This window comes from Rattus norvegicus, chromosome 2 (genome assembly GCF_036323735.1).
Source record: "Rattus norvegicus strain BN/NHsdMcwi chromosome 2, GRCr8, whole genome shotgun sequence".
Lineage (NCBI taxonomy): Eukaryota > Metazoa > Chordata > Mammalia > Rodentia > Muridae > Rattus > Rattus norvegicus.
In genome coordinates, this window is record NC_086020.1 from 245,517,981 (window position 1) to 245,545,790 (window position 27,810).

Consider the following 27,810-nt stretch of genomic DNA (forward strand, 5'->3'; position numbering starts at 1 on the left):
TGGTTGTTTCTCTGTTGCTGTGATAAGAAATCTTTGACAAAAGCAACATAGGAAATGTTTATTTTGGTGTGTGGTTCAGGATCATAGTCTGTCAGAACATAGGGTGACATCAAAGTGCAGAGAATCGGAAAACATCTTTCTTAGCTTAATTTACCTCTGTAATACTTTATATCAACGTCACAACTGTGGCTGTTATTTTATGCTCATATCTTCTGTGGAATTCAGTGGTAAGAGCTGGTCAAACTGCACACAGACACAGCCTAGGACAGCACACACACTGCACACAGCACAACACAGGACAGCACACACACTGCACACAGACACAGCACAGGACAGCACACACACTGCATATAGCACAACACAGGACAGCACACACACTGCACAGATACAACACAGGACAGCACACACACTGCACACAACACAACACAGGACAGCACACACACTGCACACAACACAACACAGGACAGCACACACACTGCACACACACAACACAGGACAGCACACACACTGCACACAACACAACACAGGACAGCACACACACTGCACACAACACAACACAGGACAGCACACACACTGCACACAACACAACACAGGACAGCACACACACTGCACACAGTTTGTTTTATTTTAACTCCCTTTTAAAGTTCTATGTGTGAAACACAACTGTGTACAACAGCACAGGGGTTTGTACAAACCAAAGAGTCACAGAAGAATAAGTTAAGGCTAGCTTTATTGAATCATTGTAATCAAGACAAATAAAATGCCAGTTCAGAATTAAGATTTTCCAGAAAGTTTTTAGTTTTATAATGGGAGAAAATGCATATAAACTTTTTTACTCTTCTGCAATACAAGGGAAATATAATCAAAATTATGAAACAGCTCAGCACAGAAATGCTCTCTCTTCACAGTGTGATGGGTCCAATCCGCCACATTCCTCAGTGTCTGTGTAGAATCCTGAGTTCTTTCGTGACAGGCTACCTTTCTTGTCACTTGAATGAGCATTAGAACTCCAGGGTATTTCTCCATCTCAAGTGATCAAGGAGCAAATTAACACAATTCGGGGCCAAGGACTGACCACTCACTGTCCAAAACCAAACCTATCTAGAAAGGGTCACTGTGGAACTCAACAGAGGCACCCTCCGCCGTGGGACCCCATTGCACAGATCTGTGACACGCGTCTTTTATCTCATTTCTGTGGGAAGACAAGTAAAGCCCTTTCCCCCTGAAGCAGCAACAGTGCTCTGAGCGTAGTTACATGAGGGTGAAGCATCGTTCGATAGTAATTTCTGTTAATTTTTATACTTTTCAATGTGCTCACGAGCTATGATCAGCCTCTGAATTTGTGCAGTACCTTCGTAAATCTGAAAGAAAAACACAAAGTTGTTGAAACATCTGGATTCATTTGATGTCTCAGCTCTACTGTAGCACCAAACTGAAATGTTATTATATATCATATATATATCTGAGATGTATATATATATATATGAGATGTATAATTAAATATATATATGAGATGTATAATTAAATATTATGTCATACTATTAATACTACATATATATAATTTATAATTAATAATATCAATAAATAAAATTTAACATATAGTACTATATAGTAGTAACATTGTATAGTATATTAATATAATATATAACATTAATACATAACACAACATATCTATATACTGTATATATAAAACATCAACATTGCTTCTCGGCCTTTTGGCTAAGATCAAGTGTAAAACATCAACATATTATATATATGTTGTACATATGCTATATTGTAAGCAATATATCATATAATTATGTAAATTACATACAATATGTAATAATACATTAGATATTATTTTAATATATACAGATAATACATAATAGGTTACATATTAAATATAAATAACATAAATATTATTATTTAACATATTTATTTAATTCATTTATTATATTATATATAAAATATATACATAAAATATAAATATATACATGTATGTTGTTTGCTTGTTTGTTTCTTCAAGACAGGTTTTCTCTTTGTGAAGTTCTGGCTGTCCTGGAACTTGGCTGACCAGGCCAGCCTCAAACTCACAGAGATCCCCCTGCTTCAGCCTCCTGAATGCTGGGATTAAAGGTGAGCACCATCACCAATCAGCAGAATGTTATTTTATTAGAATAGTTTAAATAATCAAAAATTATTTTACAAAATTAGAAGGTAGGCTTATAACATCAAAGAAAATATTATTTGTATTTCAAAGTGTTTGGGAAGTGTAAAGTTCAGTACTACCGGAGTATTTATTATCTACATCCTCTCAGCTGTTCCTGGCTGTGTCCCAGTCACTCTCTGTTCTTACTACTAAACTCATTAAAGGCTTTGGGCTTTAATCCTTAGTAATCCACCTTCTTTCCCACTCCCAGCTTCTAACCTCGGGCCACATTCATTCAGTGTTGGGTGGTGGGGGAAAGTCAAGTGGTTGACAGGAACAGTTGCAGGCTTTAGGAGAGGCAAAATAGCCCTAGAAAGACTGGTAACTTAGCTAGGATGCAGTTTTCCTGTGCTTGGCCTGCAGGGGCAGAGAATTATGGAGACAAAATTCTGAATGGCTTACTTTTGTTTTATGCATGTGAATGTTTTGCCTGCATGTATGGATGTGCACCACATGCGTGTCCGGTGCCTGTGGGCCTCAGATACCCTGGAACTGTTGTTACACATGAGTCCCCGTGTGTGCGGGTGCTAAAAATCAAACTCAGGTCCTCTGTAAGAGCAGTCTGTGCTCTTAGCTGCCAAGCTGTCTCTCCAGCCCCATGATCTTTAGTGTTGATAATGGTACAGTTAATGGGCTTTTCTTCTGTAGGGCTAATGACACAAGGCTTCCTGTTGTATGAAAATTCGCTAGGGGTGTGCAGAACATGCTCACAATGGAGAACACGCATATTTCTATCTTTTTGTTTATGAAGTTACCTTTTTTCTAATTGCCAATTTAATTTTAGAGTCAAGTATCAGTTCTCAAGGACACATGGCTTTTCACTGTAAATACAGTTTCAACTAATTAAGAGAAGCCCGCTGGAGAGATGGCTCAGTGGTTAAGAGCACTGACTGCTCCTCCAGAGGTCCTGAGTTCAATTCCCAGCAACCACATGGTGCCTCACAACCATCTGTAATGGGATCTGATGCCATCTCTGACATGCAGGTGTACATGCAGATACAGTACTCATAGATATAAAAATAAATAAGTCTTTTAAAAAAGAGAAAGATGTCACTCAACATCCAACACAAGACAAGCATATATAATCTTCAGAGGCAAAAAATGTAGCTTGTAATTGGTTAAAAAGAATTGAAGAGTCTAAGATAGCGTTAGACAGGTGATACGTGCCTGTGCTGTTTGCTGGTCTAGCCCTTTCCCTTTTAGCAGCTACACTTAATAACCGGTCCAAATGTCACCACCGGTTGTTTGACACCCAGTGTTGTCATTTGTGAACATCCTGTGCCCTCAGACACAAATGCTAGAGCTCACCTGATAGATCTTGGCGTCCCGCATCAGCTTTTCTACTGGGTACTCAGTGTTGAATCCATAGCCTCCGAAAATCTGCACAGCATCGGTAGCGAGCTGGTTGGCAATATCTCCAGCAAAGGCCTTCGCAATAGAGGCAAAGTACGTGTTCCGGCGGCCGGAGTCAACCTCCCAGGCTGCTCGCTGGTAACTGAGTCTGGCCAGTTCAACTTTCATCGCCATTTCTGCGAGCAGAAATGAAACTCCTTGGTGCTAGAATTAAGGAGAAATGGTTAAAGGGCATCTCAAAAAATTTTTTCCTTAAAACTCTTTTACATTTTATTTTGCACTCACTGTGGGCTTGCAGAAAAGTTACAGCCAGCTTCCCCTAACGGTAAGATGAGGGCAATCGGTATGTGCAGAGCTACACAGACTCCAGCCAGGTTGGCCAAGTTCCCCACCAACTATCCTATTATCTGTTTCAGTACCACTAGTTGATTCAAACTATGTTTTTCCTTTTGGAGTTTTCGAGTCAGGCCTTCTCTGTGTAGCCTTGGCTGTTGTGGAATCACTCTATAGACCAAGCTGGCCTCAAACTCAAGAGATTTGCCGGCCTCTGCCCAAGTGCTGGGATTAAAGGCATGTGCCAAAGAGACCTGCGAATGTATTTATTTCTGTTGTTGTTTGTGTGTAGCTTTGGCTGTCCTGGAACTCATTCTGTAAACCAGGCTGGCCTTGAACTCAGAGCTCTGCCTACCCCTGCCTCCTGAGTGCTGGGATTAAAGGCGTGCACCACTGCCATCTGGTCTCTTTTCTATGTGTTAAGACATGGCCTTGCTCTGTAGCCAAAAGTGATCGTGAACTCCAGGCCCACCCCCGCTTTACTTCAGAGAACCTCCCAGACTCTGTAATCCCTGTCTTAGCTTCTGACTTTTGTCCTTTTGAAGATTTTTTTTGGAAGTTGCTCCTGAGTTTGGGTCTATCTGATATTTTCTCATTATTAGACTGAGGTTCTGGGTACAGATACACAAAAACCTAGTAGTGTTCTTGTCCTTTTAGTGTCTGCAATGATTTAGACAGGGAGTGGGTGGACAGATGGATAGATGACTGACTCTAGGGACATCCCCGGTTGATCCTGCTGTGCTGGCCCAGGCAGGCATCACACTTGTGATCCTCAGCTTCCAGAGTACCTGGGACTTCCAGGATACTCTATAGAGCTCTGCCCTGCTGGGCCTTAACCAAAGGCATTACCTACATAGGAAACTAGCACAGAAACATGTCAGAGAAGACATGATGCTTCCTGTCCTCGTCATATCAGACGGGAGATGAAAGCCAACACATGCTGTAAGAGATGGGCAGAGCTGTATCATGCCTGATACCATCAACATGCATTGCAGGGTAGAAAAATGTTTACCACACATTGCTACGTGACATTTACCGTGCACTGTTACATGAAGTTTTCAAACAGTATGATGATCACTCTAGGGAAACATGGTCAGGGAAGTAATAAAGTATTTGCTATAATTCTGAGTGATAGAATTATGGCTGTTTTAGTATTTTGCTTGGTATCACTATAAAAAGACATTTTACTATAAAATGGGACATGCGCCTTAAAATAACAAATCAAAAAGAGTCTAGTAGGTGTGTGGGAACATTAAGATCACTGGAAACTGGGTTCATACAGTGAATAACAAGAAAATGGTATCTGAAGTTTTAGAGGTTATAAAAAGCATAAATTCTGCAGTGGAATAGAGACTGACACGGACCAAGCTCAGGTCACGGAACCAGACACCCAGCCATTGGATTCACATATCCAGCAGGTTTCACGCTGTAATGAGAACGAGAAGTTGCTTGAGGTAGGCAGATGACCAGGTTGTGCGGGAGGATTAACTCCTGCGTAGGGTGACACTCTCCCTGTTTCTCCATGTTTTAGTTTGTGTGTGCACGTGTGCGCGTGTATGTGTCCATGCATGCATGCAGGCTCCTGAACTGGATTTACAGACTGACCACTGTGAGGCAGTTGCTGTGGCTGCTGGGACCAGAGCTGTGATCCTCCTCTGTAAGAGCAACGAGCACTCTAATTCCTGAGCGGCCATCTCCCCAGACCCTGCCCTCCCTGCGTCTATCTATCTGAACTGTGCCCATTCCTCTAAGCCAAGAATTCTTTCAAGGATCTTGCTTGAAGCAAGGTCGTGCTAAGTACCCCAGGCCTTGAAGTCAGAGCAATCCTCCTGCTTCAGCCTCTTGAATGCTGGTATTATAAGTGTGTGTCACTATATACTGCTTGTTGTTTATTTTGTGTTGTTGTTGTTATTTTTTTAAAGGATTTTGTCATAAGCCCAAGCTGCCTAAAACTCTTCCTGTCCCAGCCTGCTGAGTGCTTTGACTTCAGAGTTGGGATTAGTTTATTTTATGTGTTGTTATTCTATGTATTCAAGTATAACGGTAACGTGCATGCAGTGCCCTCAGAGACCAGAGAGGGCATCAGCGCCTCTGGAACTGGAGATCCAGATGGTTGTGACAGCATCTCATGCTCTTAACCACGGAATCACCCATCTAGCTCAATTATCTTTTCCATACAAGGTCTCTTTATATAGTCCTGGTTGTCCTGAACTCGCTCTGTAGACCAGGCTGGCCTCAGCCTAGGCTCACCTGCCTTGGCTTCCTGAGCGCTGGGATTAAAGGCATGGACCCCTATGTCTGGTTAGAGTTTAACTTTTGAATAGACAGAGTACCCACTAATCAAATGTTCCAAAAGTAAAGGGATACTCAGTAAACATTTCCCCTCCTCATCCCTGCCTACAGCCACCTGCCTACAGCCACCTGCTTACAGTCACCCACCCGGCCCCCTCCCAGGGGGTAAATAATGGTATCAGTATGTGTGTTTTTATCTTTCCAGAGGCAGTTTACACACTGGAATGCAAATGTCTCCCTTGTTTTTACACACATGCTGGCCTACCAGGCTGATGGTTTCTCATTCTGCTTTTTTTGTCATTAATTGTACACAGCTGTCTCAGGGCATAAAGACTTTTCTTAGTTCTTGAGCTGTTCAGACTCCATCTCTCCTCTATGGGTCACCAATATTTTGGTTATTTCTGCACGATGCTGAAATGAAGGCTAAGTGTGACACAGACTGTAGCTTAGAGCTATCTTTAAAAAAAAGAAAGATGTGTATGTGTACTCTGCCTGCCTGCACAGATACATGCACCTCATGCATGCCTGGTGCCATGGTCCCCTGGAACTGGAGTTACAGACGGTTGTGAGCTGCCATGTGGGTTCCGGGAAGGAACTGAACCCTGGTCCTCTAGAGGAGCAGCCCATGCTCTTAACCACTGAGCCGTTTTTCCAGCCCAGGGATAGCTTTTTTAATGGGTCCAAGGTAGGGGCTGTCACTGATTGCTGAATGGGATTCGTTGCTACTCTCTGCAACATGTCCAACATGTGGTAGTCCTGTCCCTTTGGTTTTGATGTCTCCACCTCATAGGTTTCGTTTGGGGACTTACTCTGACGTTGCTCTGCGTTCTTTGTGTTTGTCCCGTGATGACTAACTTATCTCTAAAGTAAACGCTCCTGAGAGTATAAAGGACGGGATCTGCAAATAAGCGACTGTCAACTCTGTCTCACATGGCACAGCTTCTCTGTCGACACGCCGAGTGCGAGGTAGCGCTGGGAGTAAGTGTGTGCTGAGGTGTCACGGCGTAGAATGGACAGAGGGAGATGCTCTGTTGACATCAACGAGGAAGGAAGTGGAGTTTGAAAGAAGTGAAAGCGTCTTTGGGGAAAGAATAAAGCCAGGGGCGACGACAGGGAGACAGTGGCAGGAGACCACTGTATAGGCATGGAGCTCCGTGCAGAAGTCCAGGCTAGAGAGAAAACACTCAGAAAGCTTAGAGCTAAACGTCAGATGTAGGCAGACATGGAGTCGTCTTCCACCACTCCTGCTTTACTGAAGGGAACTGAGGCAGAAAGAAGTGGAGGAGAAGTCTCTAACGACCAACAGAGATAACCATGAAGCCAGGCTTGAAGGTGCCCATCTCACGATGGCATGCACACCATCCCAACATCCAGGACTCGGGGATGGATGGATCTCAGTGAGCGTCAGGCCAGCCTGACCTACCAAAAACACGCTTACTGGAAGCACATATTAACATTGATAGCAGGGTATCAGTTATACAGAAGGCATGTAATAAACACATTCTTTTTCTTAACATTTACAGAGTGACTAACTGTGAGTGACATAGCCAAAAGAAAATCTGCTCTCAGGGATTAGTGAGGAAACCTTAGAATCTTCTTCCCAACAAAATAGAGAACACTATTTTTGCTCTTTAGAGGTAATTTCTAAATATTTAGATGCAATGAGTGTCTTCGGATGTCAACAAAACAAGCACAGTGCCAAGATCACCTCAAGAGCAGGGTCGGTGGCTGTCAGGAAAATGCTTGCCCACACCAGCGTGAGGAGCCGAGTTCAGATACCTGGAACCCATGTGAAAATGCTGGGTGCAGAGGCTTGTGCCAGGAATCTCAGCAGCAGAGAGGCTTGAGCAGACAGCCCTTGAGCTCACCTAACCTAACTGTGAGCCCCAGGCCAGTGGGAGAGGTTCTATCACAAAACAAAACAAGCTAAGAGAAGCAGGACACTGAGGTAGTCCTCTGGTCTTTATACAGCTGTGGGATATGTGCACTCGCCCGTTACCCAGGCACACTCGTGGTGTGCACGCACACATATACAGAGAGAGAGAGGGAGGGGAAGAGAGGGAGAGGGGGAAGGAGAGGGAGAGGGAGAAAGAGATTACCTCCACTAGCAGCTTTCCAAATGTTTTCCTGTCCAGGGCATACTTAGTAGCTTCGTCCAGGGCTCTCTGGGCTAGCCCGACAGCACCAGCTGCGACCTAGAACATCAGCATTAAATGAAGCAAAAACTCATATTGTCATCAAGCCACACGGCTTATGGCTTGGTTCTCAGCGAAGGACTACACACAGGGGCGGGGAAGAGAGTACTTGGGTTTATTTTTGAATTACAGGTAATAGCAGGGCTGGGAATGCAGCTCAGTGGTGGAGCACGTGCTTGGCTTTTAGCAGAGTCTGAGTTTATCCCCATTGCCATTCAATCAATCAATCAATCAATCAATCAATCAATCAATCAGCCAACTATGAGGCTGAGGCTCACAGAATAGCGAAGTCATTACTGTCTAACTGGGGAGCCTTCCATGGACCCATGCTAAGTGAGCAGCAGAATACACAGCGATCCACGATCAACAGGAATGATCAACTTAGGGGTGATGTTCTGGAAATCTAGCAGGGAATACTCTAGCTTCTGCTAAATTAGTTTCTATACTGAGCAGTGAAAGAAGGTGAACTACACACAGGACAAGCACCAATCTCCTCTCCACCATCATTAAAAAAAAAAAAAAGCAGAAACCAAAAAATAAAGAAGACATCGCACATACAACGCTAAAATAATCTTAATCATTGAAAACTACAAACAAAAGGCCCCACATATACGATCGGCTTACCGTCGGCCTGGTTCTATCAAAAGCCCCCATTGCAATCTTGAAACCTGCTCCTTCACCAATTAACACATTTTCCTTAGGCACTCTGACATCTTCGAAGGTGATTCCTCTGGTGTCAGAGCACCGCTGACCCATGTTTAGTTCCTAGGGAGAAGATCACAGAAGAGACTCGTAGGGGTCACAGCACAGTTTGTGTCAATCATTCCAAAAGCAGGGCCTGTAGCACCCGCTCTGTGAGCTGAGCTTCCGTAGAATCCAAACCCTCCTGTCTCTGCCCATCTTCCATAGCTTCCCCGGGACTAACCATGGCTGCAAGGCCTCGCTGGTTTCTAATCAGGATCTTTCTAGAAATAAGTGCCAGCCCGGGTCAAAAATAGTGTTTCACTATCCTGGGTTTTTTGTTATTCCAGATGAATTTGCAAATTGTTCTGTCTGACTCTCTGAAGAATTGGATTGGAATTTTGATGGGGATTGCATTGAATCTGTAGATCGCTTTTGGCAAAATGGCCATTTTTACTATATTGATCCTGCCAATCCATGAGCATGGGAGATCTTTCCATCTTCTGAGATCTTCAATTTCTTTCTTCAGAGGCTTGAAGTTCTTGTCATACAGATCTTTCACTTGCTTGGTTAAAGTCACACCGAGGCACTTTATATTATTTGGGACTATTATGAAGGGTGTCGTCTCCCTAATTTCTTTCTCGGCTTGTTTATCTTTTGTGTAGAGGAAGGCTACTGATTTATTTGAGTTAATTTTATACCCAGCCACTTTGCTGACAGTGTTTATCAGGTTTAGTAGTTCTCTGGTGGAACTTTTGGAATCACTTAAATATACTATCATATCATCTGCAAATAGCGATATTTTGACTTCTTCCTTTTGAAAGATAAAAGTTTTAAAGTTGCCCCCCTAGACACAAAGTTTAGAGCAGAAAAAAAAAAAAACCCAACAGGTTAGGCCCCAGAATTGTATGTTCCAAGAAGCCTCTCCTAGGGCTATAGAATGGATAATTACACTGGCCAGCTCAACAGCTTTCTCCCAGAAACTAGCTGACCATAAATCTTAGAGAACAATCTTGAGAAGCAGGAAACAACTTCTCCTAGGAACTAGCGGACCATGAAGTTAAACAATCTGAGAAGTAAGAGACAGCTTCTCCTAGGAAACAATCTTGGGGGACAGAGAGTTCTTCCTTGTGATTTTTCACTGTTATTCTACACACTATCCCTGCCCCCTCGAGTTGTGGTTTCTCCCTTTAAATACCTCTTCTCCCAGCCTCTCGGGGTCGAACTCCACTGCCCCTGCGTGGGATACGAGTCTTGACCCCAGTGCACTGGTTGCTATCGATAAACCTCATGTGATTACAACAAGGATGGTCTTGTGTGAGTTCTTGGGGGGTTGCTTCATCCCGAGACTTGAGTGAGGGTCTCCCCACTCCGGGGGTCTTTCACTTTCCAATCTGTATCTCTCTGATCTCCTTTTGTTGTCTGATTGCTCTGGCTAGGACTTCAAGAACTATATTGAATAAGTAGGGAGAGAGTGGGCAGCCTTGTCTAGTCCCTGATTTTACTGGGATTGCTTCAAGTTTCTCTCCATTTAGTTTAATGTTAGCTACTGGTTTGCTGTATATGGCTTTTACTATGTTTAGGTATGGGCCTTGAATTCCTGTTCTTTCCAGGACTTTTATCATGAAGGAGTGTTGAATTTTGTCAAATGCTTTCTCAGGATCTAATGAAATGATCATGTGGTTTTTATCTTTCAGTTTGTTTATATAGTGGATTACGTTGACGGTTTTCCATATATTAAACCATCCCTGCATCCCTGGAATGAAGCCTATACAAACTGAAAACAGCACTAACTTAAACTTCATTGGTGTCTCTTTGTCTGTAAGCTACTTTCTCTCTGTCTGTCCATCTGTTAAATCATTTTGCAAGCAAAACAATCTACTGAGCTCTCCCACATTTGTTGGGGGGGGAGCATTTATTTACTTTTTATGCTGTAGGGAGCAGGAGCCTGGCACGGAACAAGTGTGGACATCAAGGGATATCTTGTGGGAGTTGCTTCTGCCCTCCCACCACGTGGGATCTGGAGTAGAACTCAGGTCATCAGGACTGACAGGAAGAGCCTTTACTCACTAAGCTATCTTGGTCCTCCCCCAACTCAGACTCTACGTAATTGCCCTATGAGAAGTATGTTCTAAGATGTTCAGTGGAAACTGTGGAAAATACAGGTTCTTCTACATGCAATGCCTTTTTAAATATATAATTATAATAACAAACCCGGCTCATAGATTAGCAACAGTAACAAGTCAGAGACAGAATGAGGTCAGGTGTGGTGGCACACGCCTGCACTCAGGAGGCACAGGCGGTACAGGCAGGCGGATCTTTGTGAGTTCAAGTTCAGCCTGGTCTAACAGTGAGTCCGGGACAGCCAGTGCTACATAGTGAGACCCTGTCTCAAATAAACTAAAACCACAAAACCCGAAAAGCTTCTTAGAGTCATCTCAAAGCACACAATTTCTAGGATGCAAAACATTTTGATAACATGAACCTCACAGATTTGCAAACGGCCACTTGTTTAAAAGAATATTTTTTTTAGGAGGCTGAGTAGCTAACAATAAAAGTATCTTCACTCACTCGCCAGAAAGTAAGTCCCTGGGGGTAGATTTTTATCAGTATCTAGTGTACCGTGTGCATTCAGTAATGAACAGTGATTCAGTTACGGTTTTCCTAAGTGAGAACGACATTGGAAACATGGAGACAACATCAGTTAGCACACCAGTTTGCTACTGCCCTGAGCTTCCTTCTCGTTAGCAGAGACAGTCAGGCTTGGCCTGAGTTTGCCAGAAACCATCTCTATGGGGGAGAGTGGGGGAGAGCATGATCCGCCACATACACACGCAAAGGGAGAAGCGTGACCACCATGGTACTCATATTCTATATATGCATGGGCCAGTAGTCTCTTTATAAAGCACAGTCAGCCTTCAATATCTTCTCTTTAAAATATAGCGTAATACGGCGTCAGAAATGTCTCAGGCCAAAGCCCTACAAGCCTATTAGTAAAGGACACAAGGTCACTGATCTCAAGTTGGCCTCTGGGTTTGTGGCTGTCAGTGAATCAATTATTTGGGCCTTGGTTTCTGTAGTCGGAACAGGCTGGAGTAAACAGCACGTAGAGTCCAGCCCTTCAACTTCCACGACCTAAAAGGGAAGTCCTGTCCTTGTCCCCTTTTTTGAGACAAAGCCTCAGTACACCATCCATGCTGGCCTAGAATTTGTGATCCTCCTGCCTCAGCCTCTGCAGTACTGGGGTTGAAGGGATGCAGTTCCACGCCTGGCAGAAGTTACGTACATTTTACATGGTCAAGCAACACATTTCTAAAGAGATGTGGACTCAACAGAGGATCCTACACTGAAGGTTGCCTTGGAAATCTTATGTATCAATTAAGATTTGTTTTTTTCCAGTTCAGCCTCAGGAGACCAACTCCAACATCTGACCAGCTGATTCAAACCTTCCCACATGGGGGAGGAAGACAATTTGCTCAAGTAATCTTCAGATCTGGTTTGGTTCCCACAACTCCTCCTTATGCCTTAGATGGAGACATCCTTCATTACTCAGAGTTCTCTTTGAGAACTCCCCTTTGCAAAAGCACTTCAGTTGCGTTATAATCCCAAGCTGTGCCTGTAAGCTCTCGCCAGGACTACCTTCATCATGTCACCTTTGAAACCTCCTACACGCTTTGAGATTGCGTGTTCCAATATGCCATTGCCTTATTTGACACACTCTCCCACCCCCACCCCCAGCTGACACTGATTGACATCCTCACATGATTCCAAGGTATAGACGTTTCCGCTGTCGCTGTGGGATTGTGAGTAATCCACCCACATCATATGGCTTCACCTGTTCTAAGCAAAGCTTGTGCAGGTCCTCTAGGGAGGAGGGAGGGGTCCTCTCAGAGTCCTACACTCTCTTCCTGGGGCAGCAGCCATGGCGGCCCCACTATACCCACATCTACAGCTGTCATGAAGGTGTTCTGCACAAAATCATTTTGAAAGATTTTTCACCGACATGCGAACTACGTCCCCGATATCATCAAGACACAACTAGATTTTTGTTCCGACTTAAAAGTATTTTCATTAAAGGAAACAAACAAGAACCTTGACATTTACTGTTGAAATCCCACGTGGAGGGAACTGTTGTTAAGAAGCACAGTGTTTGGGGTTGGGGATTTAGCTCAGTGGTAGAGTGCTTGCCTAGCAAGCGCAAGGCCCTGGGATCGGTCCCCAGCTCCGAGAAAAAGAAAAAAGAAAAAAAAAAAAAAAAAAAGAAGCACAGTGTTTACCTTTTTTCCGATGTGTATTCCCGGGGTGTCGGCCTCCACGATGAATCCGGTGAAGGCTTTACTAGCAGGTACTTTAGGATCTGGGTTAGATCGCGTCAATACAAAATACCTAGTGCACACAAACACACAATGGTGGCCACGTTAACTACCATCTCAGCGGGCCCCCACCCCGGTGTTACCACCCCCACTTAACAGAAGAGGAAATGAAGAACCAGATGGGTTTCAAAACCTGCACAGATGCCAGTTTTACTGTGAGACTAACTCAACCGCCTCTCTCTCTCCACTAATGTGGGGGGTATGAGTTATGAGTAAAAGTTCCTTTTGCAAAGAGAGTGTGAAAGTATAGTATGTGTGTGGGAACTGGGATGCTCCTCTCCGGGCCAGTCTTATATCTCATAGGACAAGCAATCTGCAAGATGAACAGAGGACCCCCACTGCTGTGAGGGCTGCCCCCCATGCAGCACAGCCAGCAAACCTGACTTACTAGGGATATTTACTGGCTTCCCACAGAAAGACATTTCCCAGAAAAAGATTTAGAAGAAATGAACATGAGCAGAAAAAAAAGAAGTTCTTGTTTTGAATCCCCATATCCAAAACAGCCTTCCTTCCATATATCCTGATACAGATTTTTTTTTTTTGAGAATCTGTACAAAAAGATGAAAAGCCATACAGCTTAGAGGTAGAGTCCATGGTGAGCCTTAGTGATGGTTTTAGCATCAAGAGAGAGAGATCGACCAAGTGTTTTTATCCTCCCTTAAGCAATGGATTTATGTTAAGGCAATAAATAAATAAATAAATAAATAAATAAATAAATAAATAAATAGAAAAGAAAAGAAAAAAAAAACCCCAGCCCAATAATTTATCAGTTTATCATTGACTATGGTTTTATTTGGTAATAGGAAAAAACAAAATTATTTTCTAATTTCCCAAGTCACTGCACTTGCCTTTTCTGGGAAGAATTCTAGTCAGTTCTCAAAACCGTGATGTCTACTTGCATAATTACATCTCTCTTAGCTTGTTCCGTTTTCGGGGCCTCTCTACTTCCTCATTCCTTGCTCATGCGAGCACGCTAAGTGATCCTGTTATCCCTGTTCCCGGTCTTTACACCTGTGCTGGCCGAGCCTCACAGCCCATCGAGGCGGAATGCTTCTCCACAATGCTCGACACACAAGTATGCTGATACAGCAGAATGCTTCCAGAGTCGGCGGTGCTGGCTCACGTCTGGAGTCCCAGCATTTGCGAGGCTAAGGCAGGAGGACCATCATGAGTTTGAGGCCAACCTATGCTCCACAGTGAGTTTTAGGCCAGCCTGAGCTAAGAGTGAAACTGTGGCCAAAACCAACTGACCAACCAAACAAACCAGGTTTTCTTTTCCAAGACAGGAAAATTACTGCCCTAATCTCCTACGGCAGTTTGAATGAGCATGGCCCCATAGGCTTAGTCACCAGGGTGTAGAACTGTTAGAGAGGTATTAGAAGGTATGGCCTAATTGATGGGTTGGTCTTGCTGGAGAAAGTTGTGTCACTGGGAATGGGCTTTTGAGGTTTCAAAAGCCCACGCCAGGTCCAGTCAGTCAGCCTGTCTGTCCGTCTGCTCCTCTCTGCCTGCTGCCAAAGGGTCAAGACATAAAGCACTCAGTTACTGCTCCAGCACCATTCTTGTCTGCTTCCCATCATGATGGTCACAGACCTGCCCTCTAAAACTGTAGGCAAGCCTCCAATTAAATGCTTTCTTTCCTAAGATTGTCTTGGTCATGGTATCTCCTCACAGCCATGGAGTGGTAACTACGACATCCCCCAGACCACTCCTGAGAAGTCTCTGTCATGTACTCACTCACATTAATGAGTAAAAACACTACTTTCCAAGACAACACATATGGGCTCTATTACTGGAAAGACTGTCCTTAGAATGCGCTGGGGTTTACAGTTTCTAACTTTCATTCGTTAATTCTAGACTGCCTTCCTCAAATAACCATACGAGTCTTGTACCATCCCATCTTAGTCAAAGGTCAAGAGGGCCTGTTGTCCATCTGTCTGTCTGTCTCTCTCATCTATCACATATCTGTCCATCAGTCTATCTATCCACCTGTTATCTATCAGTCTGTTTGTCTATCTATCATTTATCTACCTTTGAGTCTCTCAGCATAGCCTATACTGACATTTAAGTTTAGATTTCCCTGCCTGTTTCCTCCGCTCTTCCTTTCACGAAACATTATTTCAGAAATTAAGGTCTAAACGAATTCAGGATGGACGCAGATGAAACGTATCTCTGCACGCTTCAGGGGCTCGCCCTGCAACAGGTCACGTAGCAGGGCCTGGGCTATCCTTGACTGTGCTCACGCCTGGCCATCCCTGTCCTCATTCTCTCAGCCTGAAGTCACCACGGAGGTGCATCTCCAACCTACATTGCTTTCATTTATCAAACTTAGAGTTGTTTATTAAACTTTCTTTTTTAATGGTCAAGTAGTCTTCTTAAGTCTGCATTTTTGATGTTTAATGGATCATTATATCATTGTTTAGACCTACATATTTGGAAGTTTTAGATTTCGCGAACATCAAATACTTAAGTACTGCCCTTTTTTGGTATAGGCTGATGTTTTTATCTTATTTATTTATTCATTTTTTTGAGATGGCCTCGCATACCCCAGGCTGGTTTGAACTTGCTACGTAGCCGAAGATAACCTTGAACTTCCTGACCCTTCTTCACCTTTGCTCCAAGTACTATAAGTAGAGGTGTATATCACCACCTGGGGCCAGACCCAGGATGGCGTGACTCCTGTGCTTGGCAAGCACTGTAACCACCGAGTTACACGCCCAGCCCCATGACCCAGTAAGAATGCCTCTACAGGGGATGGGCATCACAGCGCGGTGCTTCCCAGGTACACACAGAGCTCTAGGTTCAGTTCTGGGAACCACGAGTCTGCTGAGAATCAGAACAACATCCCCCTGAAGCTTTCTGTTTCCCTTCGAGCGAGGAAGCGACTGTGCCCTGGGACCAAGCCTGCCTGACGGAGTTGGCGATGAGATTATCTATTCTTACTGCCCTTTTCTACTTTGGACTTCTTAAACTAATCTGGAAGGAATAGTTCAAGGGCTTGGAATAGCTCACGAGTCACTGAGTTATTTATAGTCTCCTAGGATGGGCCTCCAGCTTTAATACTACAGCTTGCTTTAACCGAGAGGACTGAATGATAAGAGAAGGAAGGGGGCTGAGGAAGGCGCAGTCATGAAGAGATGTACCAGTTGGCCTTTCCCCCGTTGGTTATCCACATCTTCTGGCCATTGATGACATATTCATCACCCTTCTTCTCTGCTTTGGTCTTAATGCCCGCCACATCAGAGCCTGCTGAGGGTTCTGTCACGCAGTAGGCCTGGGAAACACGGGCACAAGGAAAAATTAAGTGTTAATTATTAAATTGTGGATACCTGGCAACAGTGTTATTTGGCTTGTTTTGAGGCTCTAGGACAGAACCCAGGTTCTCAAGTGTGCTAAGCAAGCGTTCCACCATTGGGCTGCACTCTGGCTCGAAGGCAGCACGATAGAGGAATGCCTAGAATTATAATGCTCTTAGAAAAACCAAATAGATTGGTAAACCAAATGTTAAAACGGTTACTATTTTAAAACATTTTAACTTAACTGAAACCTAGACACAGCATACCAATAAACTACAGGACATATTAAAATATTAGGCACATTCGAACAAACTCATCATTAAATTGAAATTAACATAGGTTGGTCTATTCGAATGTTCACTGAATATCTACTATCTGTCAGTCTATAAAACCAGATAGGAAAACCAGAGCTGAAAGGCAGCCCAACTTGAGACTTTCGCAGGGTACAGGGTACCTATATGAGATACCAGGATTTGAGAAACCGGCTTCCATGAGATGATGCTGTCAAATCTCACAAAGGAAGCACATCCTGTAGCTATTTCTCCCCTGCACATGATGAGGATAGGGCTGGGGACACAGCCTAGCATATCCAAGGGTCTGGTTCCAGCCCAGGCACCACATAGCTGGGCATCCCATACACTGAGTTCTGCGTGGTAGCACATGTCTGTGGTCCCAGCACTAGGAAGGTGGGAGCAGGAGGAATAAGAGCTCAAGGTCATCTTGGCTACCTCCTGAGTTCAAAGCTAGTCAGGCACTCGAGACCCTGAAGAGAGAGGGAGTGGGAGAGTCAGAGTCACGGCACAGAGATTTGAGGACAGATCCTCCTAGGCTCCCAGGTGCTGGGATTAAAGCTGTGCACCACTGTGCCTAGCCAGAGATACATTTTAAATTATAAATGAGGCAGTTTCTCTCCGGGATATTGAAGACAGCCTGGGCTGCAAACAAACAAATACACCCAGATAACTGCTCCCATCTGGAGCTGCAGGACGAAGGTCCTGCTGTTCTGTTCAGCAGACATCACTTTCTGAAAGTCAGACGCAGGACAAGCTCAACGCCATTTTGGAATCCAGAAACAAGTGGATTCTCCCTTGTGGAAACGAGTGGGAGATTACTAAGACACCCCCTTGACAGTCCACCTACGTACGTGTCTGCTGACTTCTGTCTTGGGCATGCGGTCCAATAACACACATGCAGACGGAACGGCAGAGCTAGAAGCTCCTGACCCACTCACTGGGAAATAGGGACAAAACACTGAAGGACATACTCACACACATCATCAGCTGCTCCGTCATCCTCCCCAAATACTTCTTCTTCTGTTGATCATTTCCAGCAATAATCACAGGCATTTGCTACCAAGGAAAATTAACATTCAAAAGGCAACATATTTAAATTAGTCGCGTGGATTCAACGAATAAGAAAGAGCTACCCGCCTCCTGTAAAGGACTAAACTTAAAGAGTTGGCACCTGCTCTGAACCTAACATGCTGGATATACTAATACACGCTTCTCCTTGTTAGCAATACACAAACATGGCTGACAGTAATACGACCACAGATTAAAATTAGGCTACATGACTCGGTCTGTACGGGCAGAGTCCTAGACACTGCTCAGGACATTTCAACACTGTAACCCAGCAGCAGGCCAAGAGGATGATGGCTTCCAAGCTGCCTCCGCAGGAGCTGTAGCCAGAGTGTACAGTTTCCTTACAAGGACACCCAGAACTCCCGGTACTGGGGACAACAGAACCAACCGTGATCAAGCTGTGTAATCACAACTCCAGGCTGGCTAGCTGACCTTCCTTATAGTTCTTATGGAGATCAACCCAACGTGACTGTTGGTGTCTCATTACCAGCCCAGGTAAGCGATTAGCATTTTTTAAATGGCCATTTTACTTATTTTGTATGTATGCCCACATGCGTTTATGTGTATGTGTACACATGCTACAGCTCCCTTCTGGAGCCCAGAGGACACCTTGGGGGAGTCCGTTGTCTCCTTCCCATCATACTGGGACCCCTGGGGGGAACTCAGACCATGGGGAGCCTTTACCCACTGAGCCACCTCATCAGCCCCATGGTAAACTATTGTCTCTGTCACTTACCCCCAAAGAATTTGCTTCAATAGCAGTCTGCACCCCTGTACACCCATATGCCAACTCTTCCGTAATTAAACACGCATCAAAAGTTCCCAGGCCAAGACCACCTATGGTGTCAGAGCATACGCAGAGCGTTATAATATGAAGAACAAGTCGATGAACTCAAAACTATCTAGACACAGGGAAAATGCCTGTGCTGAGGGCCAGGCTCCTCCAAGCAGGCAAGCACTATGCTGCCGAAATAGGGAAACTAAGGCAGAAAGCCACTGACCGGCAACAAGGTTTTAGAGAACGAGAGTTTTCTTGTTTTTTTTTTAAATTTTAGGACCAAACATGTAGGAGGCTTACCACAACTCTCCGGAATGTGTGTGTTGATCAACCCAAGTTCCCAGGCTCTCTTGATGAGAGGGAACGGGTACTGAAAGGAAGGACAACAGCGTGGTTATACTATACCTGAACCTAGGCAGGCAGGTAACCCGATCTCATGGTGACCTCCCCCTGCAACTTACTTACACGATACTTACTTCCCCGCTTTTATCGTAGTCTGGGGCGACCGGGATTATTTCCTCTCTGGCAAACTTCCGAGCAATTGTTTGAAACTCTTTCTGCTGCTCCGTCAACTCTAAGGGAACATTGTTTGGAGAACATCAAAAAGGGCAAAGTCGAAGGAACAAGTGGAAGTTTATATTTACCCTAAGATCTGCTTACAGGAGATATGCTTGTAAGGAGGCAGTCTGAAGGGACAAGATGAACTCGGTCAGCAATAAAACTTGTTTTGGAGACTTCCCTGAGAACGTCAACGCCAGAATTTAAATTTCGCTCTTCTTTTGAACCCCCAATCAATTTAAGAGGATGAAAGTTCCCACAAACAAAATGGTAAGAGCAATGAGAAATCTCCCCAAAATAATAACAGCCGCATCTAACCCTCTGTATCAGTAACAGGCAGTGTTAAAACAATGTTTACACAATGCAAAACTAGGTAACTGTGAAGTGAATAGGGCAACTATGTTGCCCCAGCCCCTGGGGTAATCCTAGATGGCTAATTGCACATTTGTAGACCTGTGCTATCTGGTGTTTCAATGTGGGTCCATCAGTATGATGAATGAAGTGGAATGGAGTTCACTGGTGAAGTGCTTGCCTATGTAGCCTATGTGAGGCCCTGGACTCCATCCTCCACACAAGGGTGAGGGAGTGCTAATGGTGTTGTGGGGCATTTCAGGCAATGAGAGTAAGAGCCAAAGCTAAGAAGGACAAGCCAGGTAGGGCAGCATACACCTTATACCCATCACTCAGACAGCAAAGGCAGGAGGGTCTCTGTGGGTTCAAGGCCAGCCTGGTTTACCCAGTGAGTTCCAGGCCAGACAGGAATACACAGCGAGACACTGTCTTGTTCCGTTTTTTAAAAAGAATAATTATGACTACAATTCTCATTTGTATGGGGCTGAGAGGTGAAGTGTAAAAGATGGATCAAGTCTCTCACGGTTAAGACACAGAGGCCAAGGGATGGCTGAATGCCATGGACTTCTGTCAGTAATGCACATAGCCAGACACCAGGCAAAAGCGGAGTCTTCCTCTAAGGCGACTGGCACACTGTTTTCTAAGGTATATCGCTACTAAAAGTTAAGTACAAAGGAAAAAGAAAACAGGAAGAAAAGGAACAGGAGACAAGGCAGAGAAGGGGTGGCTCCCCGAGTCCCGTGGTGAACACACAGTAGACAAGGAGCCTGGGGCTTTGTGCTGGGATTTTCTGAATCACAGCTTCACTTCAAAGGTCACAGATTAATTCCTGTCAAGGTTGCATATGGGTCCAGTGTCAGAAAGAAAGGCGTCTACCGTATTATTATTTGTTGGCAAACTGCTTTCACAAACTCCGTAATCTTCAAGCTACCCTACTGCACATGTCATACCTACTTTATCCATCAGAACCAGACCGGCTGGTCCTCTGTGCTTCTCCCTGTAGCCTTGGCTGTCCTGGAACTAGTTCTGTATGTCAGCCGGGCCTTGGATTCAGAGATCTGCCTGCCTCTGTCTCGAGTGCTGAGAACAAAGGTGCGCCCCTCCCTCGGCCCCTCTCGTTACTTGCACTTTTGTCAGAGCTCACAGCTCCCTCCCAGACGCCTCTTATCTGCTTCACCTGCTGCCAATTCGGTAGCTTGTCAGCTTCTCAATACTGTTAACTAGTATGAGGGGTGTGCACTTTCATCAGAGCTCACAGTTCCCTTCCAAACGCCTCTATCTGCTTCGGCCTCTGGCAATTCAGTGGCTTATCAGATTCTTGATACTGCTAACTAGTATGTGGGAATTCACATGTAAAAAGCAAAGAGCAACAGATAACAGAGTAAACGGTTACTACTCTCAAAGGCCCACTAATTCAACCTGCTATGCTCATACCATTTGAAAATTCTTTAATTCCAGTTGTGTGTGTGTGTGTGTGTGTGTGTGTGTGTGTGTGAGAGAGAGAGAGAGAGAGAGAGAGAGAGAGAGAGAGAGATCTATTTTCACTCAACTATACTCAAATAAAGGCAATAAACCTAGCCATTTTCAGACTACCAAGGGCACTGGGTACATGTTAACCAGCTCAGCCTTGTAACTTTTCAGAGATCAAGCAAACAGAGAAAATGGTTTCCTACCTAGAGGCAAGGTAACAATCTGAAGTAAAAACCCTTGAGGTTTTTTTTAGGACACGAACGAAAACCAGGATTTATCTCATTTTTTTTTTTTACCTGAATGTTTCATTTTATAAAAAGGAAAGAAAACTCTAGCTTCTTTTCCCTCCAAAACCACATTGCTCCCTGGTCTGAGAACGTCACGTAATAGCATGGATAAAGCAGGCCTTTTTTTTTTTTTTTTTAAATCGTTACATCGCTTTACGTAGAAGTATTTAGAGAAATACTTGTTGAGCCGGGTGTGGTTGCTCACACCTTTCATCTCAGTACTAGGAGGGTGTGAGGCAGGCAGGTCTTGGTGAATTCCAGGCCTGCCTATCTCCCTCCTTAGAGCTCCAGCCAGCCGGAGCTATACAGTGAGACTGTCTCCAAAGACAAAGGAAAGTATGTTAAGACAATTCATATAGATTCATTTGTTTGGGCTATCTATCCATTTGGGAAAAAAGAGGAAGAATCCTAGAGAGATGCCCGAAAACACTTGAATGTGCCGGAGAGAACACAGAAGGAGGCGATGCAGCACAGCGGCTGTGAGGAACCTCGAGCCAACTGTGGGTGGTGACTGCTCTTCTCATTAACAGACATAACGCTCACAAACATATCCCAGGCATATCTTCAAGCCAACAAGCGAAGCACATACCGAAGCTAAACCCTAGTCCCGGCTCCTGCTTGAGAGATGGTTTTGTGTGTTGTGCTCGACACTCAAAATGAGAGACACTTCTCAGGACCTGGAAGAAAAAAACATAATGATAGACACAATGAATGAACCTGATAACTATCAACCAAAGGCAAGAACACTGGCTAGGCCACTGGGGTGCGTACTGCATACTCCCACTACCAACCTCTGGCCTGCACATCTGCTTTATGTACTCTGAGAGTTCCAGACAGACATATCCCCCAAGTAATTACTGCCATACTGACCGTCCAAAGTGAGCACAGCATCTGTATGGCTATGTGTTTATTCAAGAGCTGTGTTTTAAAAGTCAGCACTAAATATATTATGATTCGAGTGTCCACTATAAGCTAGAGGGATGCCTGTGTATAAAGGAAATATTATTAAATTTTATTTTCTATTCAATGTCCAAACTGGCCAGAAGAGGGCACAGGACTCCCTGGAGGTAGAGTTACATATGGTTCTGAGCTGGGAAGCATCAGTGCTGGGAAGTAAACATGGGCCCTCTCTCCCAACCCCCGTGTGTGTGTGTGTGTGTGTGTGTGTGTGTGTGTGTTTGCGTGTGTGTATCCAAGTGCAGTTTTTGGTGCTGCTGTTTGTTTTGTGTGGTTGAGACAAGTAGCTACTGGGTTGGGGATTTAGCTCAGTGGTAGAGCGCTTGCTTAGCGAGCGCAAGGCCCTGGGTTCGGTCCTCAGCTCTGAAAAAAAGAAAAAAAAAGAAAAAAGAGAGAAAAAAAAAGAAAGGAAAAGAGACAAGTAGCTACAAGCCTCAGGATGTAGCTATGGCTGACTTGGAAACTTACTTTGTAGACCAGGCTGGCCTTGAACTCTCAGAGAGCTCCCAACCTCTATCTGGTAAGTGCAGGGTTAAAGGCGTGTGCCACCACTGCAGGCCCTAATAATTCGGTTTGTGTTTCTGTTAGGACAAGTTCTTTTGAAGTAGTTCAGGATAGCCCCTGTGGGATCCAGGCTAGCCTTGGGATCTCAATTCTTCTGCCTCTACTTCCAAGATTAGATGAAGATCGACACTCTATAAAACTGGTCATGTGCTTTTATACAACTGAAGTGGAGAGCTCCTTATATACTGAAATTAGTCATTCAACTAGATAGCTTAACATGGGGGCCTGCTCATTGCTTGTGCAAAAGTACGAGCAGTCTGTATGTGTTTGTGTATATGTGTGCTTGAGTGTGTATGTGTGTGTGTATGTGGACACTGTCTATATATGTGAATGTGTACATGTGCCTGTGTATGCGTGTATGCATGTGTGTCTCTGTGTGTAGACAACTTAGAAACAGTAGGAAACAGGATAGGGTTAAGAGGCTAGCATTGCAACACAGAGTTTAAATTTTGCAAACACCTGTCTGGGAATAGTTCCAAATACACAATTTGTATTCACACCTGGAAAATGGAGTTCACTAATCCCAGAGGATAACTGGAGATTATTAAAAAAAAACAGCCAGGCTTGAAGGTAGCAGCTCTTGGGAGGCAGAGGTAAAGCTGTTAGCTCTCGACCAGGCTGGACTACAAAATGAGACCCAATATAAAGAAACAATAAATACAACGTTCTGAAACTTTAAAATCATAAGAGTACTGCTTTTATTATTCCTGGCTCTCTGCCAAAAACAAAGAATTCCAATATGGGGACAATCCTAACTTTAGTCTTCGAGCCTGCAGCTACAGCACAACTAAGTGACGAATGGCTTAGAAATTTGAGTCTTGGTTTTATAGCAACGTAGAAAACAGGATAAAAGAATATGCATTTTCTTATTGGTTATGGGATTAGACTTTCCTTCACCTGTCCTTGGAGGCACCAAGAAACCTCTAGTTCTGTTGTCAGAATTAAAAATAACTTAAAACCCCCTTCAGCTTCTGCTTTCAGAGCCTGTTAATTTGTATAGTAATGGCCGGGGTGAGGGAGAGGGGCGGTCAATCAATGCAATAAAAAAAAATGTTGTAAATTCTAAAACTACAGATTTTGGGAACACAGGCAACTGTAGTGCAGTTTTGGTGGCGTAAATGGAGTTCTTATACGAATGCATCCCTAGTATTTAAGTCAATTAGTGGCTAAAACGGAGCTCAGGAAACAAAATTCTGGAGGGTACAACATTTAGAAGACAAACTTCATGAAAGTTCTTCGGTAGGCTCTTCTCCCTTTTGTTTTTGGGAAGGGTACCTTTCTGAACATCACAAAACAACAAGTGTACTAACCCTGTTGCCGTGAGCAGCCCACTTCCCTTTCCTTCTGGTAGAATTAGCTGTGTTTTGTGTACACCCAGGATCAGCCAGTTTGGATCCTAACACCTGCTCACACCCGTAGCTACAGAACAACACACTGATGCTTTCCTGGGGTGGGACTATAGTCAAAGTTTTCTGGAAGTGCTTCCCTCTGCCAGAGCAGAGTTCTGACACCGGATTCGAGAAGGGTTGATGACGAAAGGAAGTGTCTGAGCCCCTTGACCGAGAGCAAAGCAGGTCCACAGGGCCACCCCTGCAGGGGTCAGCGGCCGGAGGTCAGTAGGCAGCGCGGGGGGACTCCAGCAGGCTCGCGCCCGCCTCCCGACCGCGTAGGGCCGACTGTCCCGATCCCGCCCCGTCACCCGCTCACCTTGTAGCCTCTGCGGAGCGCTGCTGCCATGATGCCTTCCTGCTCTGTTGGCTCTGCAGGCTCCGACCACCACAGGGCAGAAGCTAAGCGAACTGGGGTCCCGCCCACAGGGGCGTGGCCTGGAGGGCGGAGAGGGGCGGGCCTTGGACAAGGTACAGGGGTCTGCGAGTCAAAGTCCTCGGGGGCGTGGCCTGGGGAGTCCCTTCTCACAGCGACAAAGTCTGGGCTCCCAAATTGACGTCAGCTGAGAGACAGGCGAATGACCCGACCAAGCAGAAGACCTTGGGTGTGGTCGTTGCAGGATCAGGGGGTGTGGCCTGGGAGGCGGGGTTAGATGAGGGAGATTCGCCCGGTCCGGACTAGGGCCAGAAGAGGGAGGGGCCTGAAGGCCCTCGGCGCCTGCGCCCTGCCCTCGACCTAGCCGGAGCCTGAGCTGCTCGCCTTGGCACAGGCTAAAAGCTGTCTACCCCGTGTCACCTGAGCCCGAAGGTCGCGTCCTCTCCGGAGGGATACCGGGGAAAGCTGGACCCGAATCCAGGCCAGAGGGCGCAGGCAGGCGTTTCCTGCACTCAGTTGTGACCTTTACTCGGAGAGTCAGATCTTTTATATCTCCTGTGTACACTGGAGCGGCTAACGCTGGGCTAGAGCGAAAGGTTGTCTGTGCTTCTGAAAATTTAAATGGGAGTTTAGCTGCTTGTGTAGCCGGGCGACTGAGAAGTCTCAGTGGCAGGAGACTGAGAAGGAAGGCTACTGCGAGTTTGAGGCTAGCCAGAGCCAAGTAGCAAGAACAAACCGAAGCACAATATCATCTGTGGTTTTTGAACGTTTTCAAGGCTACTTACTATCCACTCATGTAGATGTGGACAATGTCCTTGGGGACGGAAGCTGAGCCTATCCAAAAGCTCCCTAGCTAGTGGATATTGAGAGTAAACATTTTGCTCAAGTTTGTAAATTTTGCTGAAAGTCCCGTTGTCTTCCAGTTGTACTTGAGATGGTAGCTGTGATGTTACAAAGGTGAAAGATTATAAAACTTCTCAGTGTTGGGTACCTCGGCTGCCAAAGCTTCAGTGAAATACGCTGTCCGAGTCCTCTTGCTCCCTGCTTCAAGCAGCTGGGAGACAGGAACTTATATTTGAACCAATAGTAAACAATGGAAAGTTCTCATCTTCTCTCTGTCTTGACTGTAGCACTGTCAGGCACACCAAAGCCTGGCAAAGGTATGTGGATTCCGTTGAAAGATAAAAGCTGAAGTCTATAAGGCTAATCTTTCAAGGACAACAACAGACTTTCCTGAGACATAGTCTTTAATGGTTGTAACTTCCAGAAGAGAGTATCCTCCTTTGAATGGTCTGCTAGTCTGATGAGGTGTTTAGATCCCTGATTGTGGAGTGTTCCAAGTCCACAGTCAACATCCTCTGGGCCATTTTTAAGCTCCCTTAGTAGCCATTTAGTGCCCTCCTCTGTGGGTAAGCTAACAGCGTTGTGACCGTTAGGTAAATCCTTTAGAATATTCAGGCACACATCTACCTCTCACCTACCAGAAAGCAAATGCTGTCAGAGAGCATTTGAAGCCTATGGCTTTTTTTTCCCCCTGTAATATTTCCACTAATGTATTTGAAAAGTATGTTGAGATCTGCATGGCCTTCTTTGCTCTGTTTCCATTAAACATCTTACTATTGCTTCTTCACTGGAACGGAGACGTTGGGGCAACGTGGATAGATGTTTTAGAAAGCATGTCTCTGCGTCTGGTACAGAATGCTCACCTCTCTTCACATTCTTCCTCAAACAGGAACAGCATGGGCTAGGTATCTTCCAATATTGGAGTGATTAACAGGCTTGGGTTGAGTTAAGGAGTTGAACCCAAAGTTAAGGAGACAGAGGCAAATGAAGGTGGTAGACTTTTGTTCTCCGTAATCTTTGAGCCCAGCCGAAGAGTTGGAGCTTCTGGGTAAGAGCAGTCTCTAAGAGCTTGATTAGTCTCAGAACTAATTTTAACATAACACGCTCCAACTCTAAATATTTATATAACACACTGTCTTGTAAGCCCCATTACCACATTAGTCTCTGAGCTATTATTCTCCACTGTCATTTAACATCCAGTCACAGTCAATACGCGTGTGTCCCTCCAGTGCCTTGTACATGTAATTCGTTTCCAAACTAGGATTCTGCGAATGTTTCCCATTTCAGGCTGGTTTTTAACTTTTTTCTGTTTTTTAAACGTATCGATCTTTTGTCAACAATACTATTATTTTTAAAAATATGTGTAATTGTGTGTCTCTGTGCACATTGAGGCCAGATGAGGATATCAGATTCCCTGGAAGTAGATACAGGTGATTGCTAGCTGCTGGCTGAGTGCGCTGGAAACCAAACTTATTTCCTCTGTTCTTGAGCCATCGGCACCCCACTTTGCTTTCATTAAGAGGCCAAGCCAGGAAGAACGGCCCCTGCTGTACATTCCTTCCGTGTCTCTGGATCCAGGACGCAAGCGGCTGGAGGCTTGAGCACTGCCTGTGCCATTCATATTGCTTCATGTTACGAAGTCTTTAATGTCACTTTTGTCCCCTGATGACGGTTGGCTGTAGCAATGAGTTTAGCTACACTGCTTTGGCTACCGGAAGCAGGTCCCACGCAAGCATCCGCCACGCCCGAACAGGAGATCTTTGGATTAGCAAATGAAAGTCTCTCTCTCTCTCTCTCTCTCTCTCTCTCTCTCTCTCTCTCACACACACACACACACACACACACACACACACACACACACACGCGCGAGCGCGAGTGCGCGCGCGCACACCAGTTAATTTTTGATTTGCTGTGACTAGCTCAAAGGTTGGGTACTCCTAAACTTTTCCCTGCCAGCCCAAGTCCACATGGTTGATTGGCTTTCTCTCCTGCAGCTCTTACGTCCCATCCTTCTTCCCTGAGTCATGGTGAATCTCCCTCTTCCTTTCTCCCAGTTCCTAGCCCGTGCAAATCTAAAAGCTCTGCCCCTCTCTCTCCTCCCAGCCATTGGCTGTTGGCTCTTCATTGATCGGGACCACCCACCCCAGCAAGGACACTGAGAGCAAG

The 27,810-nt window shown here is 44.9% G+C and overlaps 1 protein-coding gene and 1 non-coding gene across 2 annotated transcripts; one reads left to right on the forward strand and one right to left on the reverse strand.

Moving 5' to 3' along the window:
• Nucleotides 1-712: 712 nt before the first annotated feature.
• Acadm (acyl-CoA dehydrogenase medium chain) lies at nt 713-24,884 on the reverse strand. The gene is made up of 12 exons (NM_016986.2): nt 24,745-24,884; nt 22,106-22,193; nt 19,327-19,424; nt 19,151-19,220; nt 18,809-18,909; nt 17,980-18,060; nt 16,559-16,689; nt 13,320-13,428; nt 8,986-9,126; nt 8,266-8,361; nt 3,497-3,745; nt 713-1,361 (listed from the first exon to the last, which is right to left on the reverse strand). The coding sequence occupies exons 1-12, from the start codon at nt 24,772-24,774 to the stop codon at nt 1,290-1,292; spliced, it is 1,266 nt and encodes a 421-aa protein (NP_058682.2). The 5' UTR covers nt 24,775-24,884; the 3' UTR covers nt 713-1,289.
• On the forward strand, nt 20,304-20,434 carry LOC120101239 (small nucleolar RNA SNORA15). The gene has a single exon (XR_005501620.1). It is a non-coding gene; the product is annotated as a small nucleolar RNA SNORA15 (small nucleolar RNA).
• Nucleotides 24,885-27,810: the final 2,926 nt, after the last annotated feature.

Excerpts from the sequence above, each read along its gene's own strand:
- Acadm (NM_016986.2), bottom strand. The coding sequence starts at position 24,774 with ATGGCAGCAGCGCTCCGCAGAGGCTACAAG. Across the intron at positions 3,746-8,265 it reads TTGGAAAGCTGCTAGTGGAG|CACCAAGGAGTTTCATTTCT; the intron begins GTAATCTCTTTC and ends CCTTAATTCTAG. Across the intron at positions 1,362-3,496 it reads GGGACGCCAAGATCTATCAG|ATTTACGAAGGTACTGCACA; the intron begins GTGAGCTCTAGC and ends TTTTTCTTTCAG.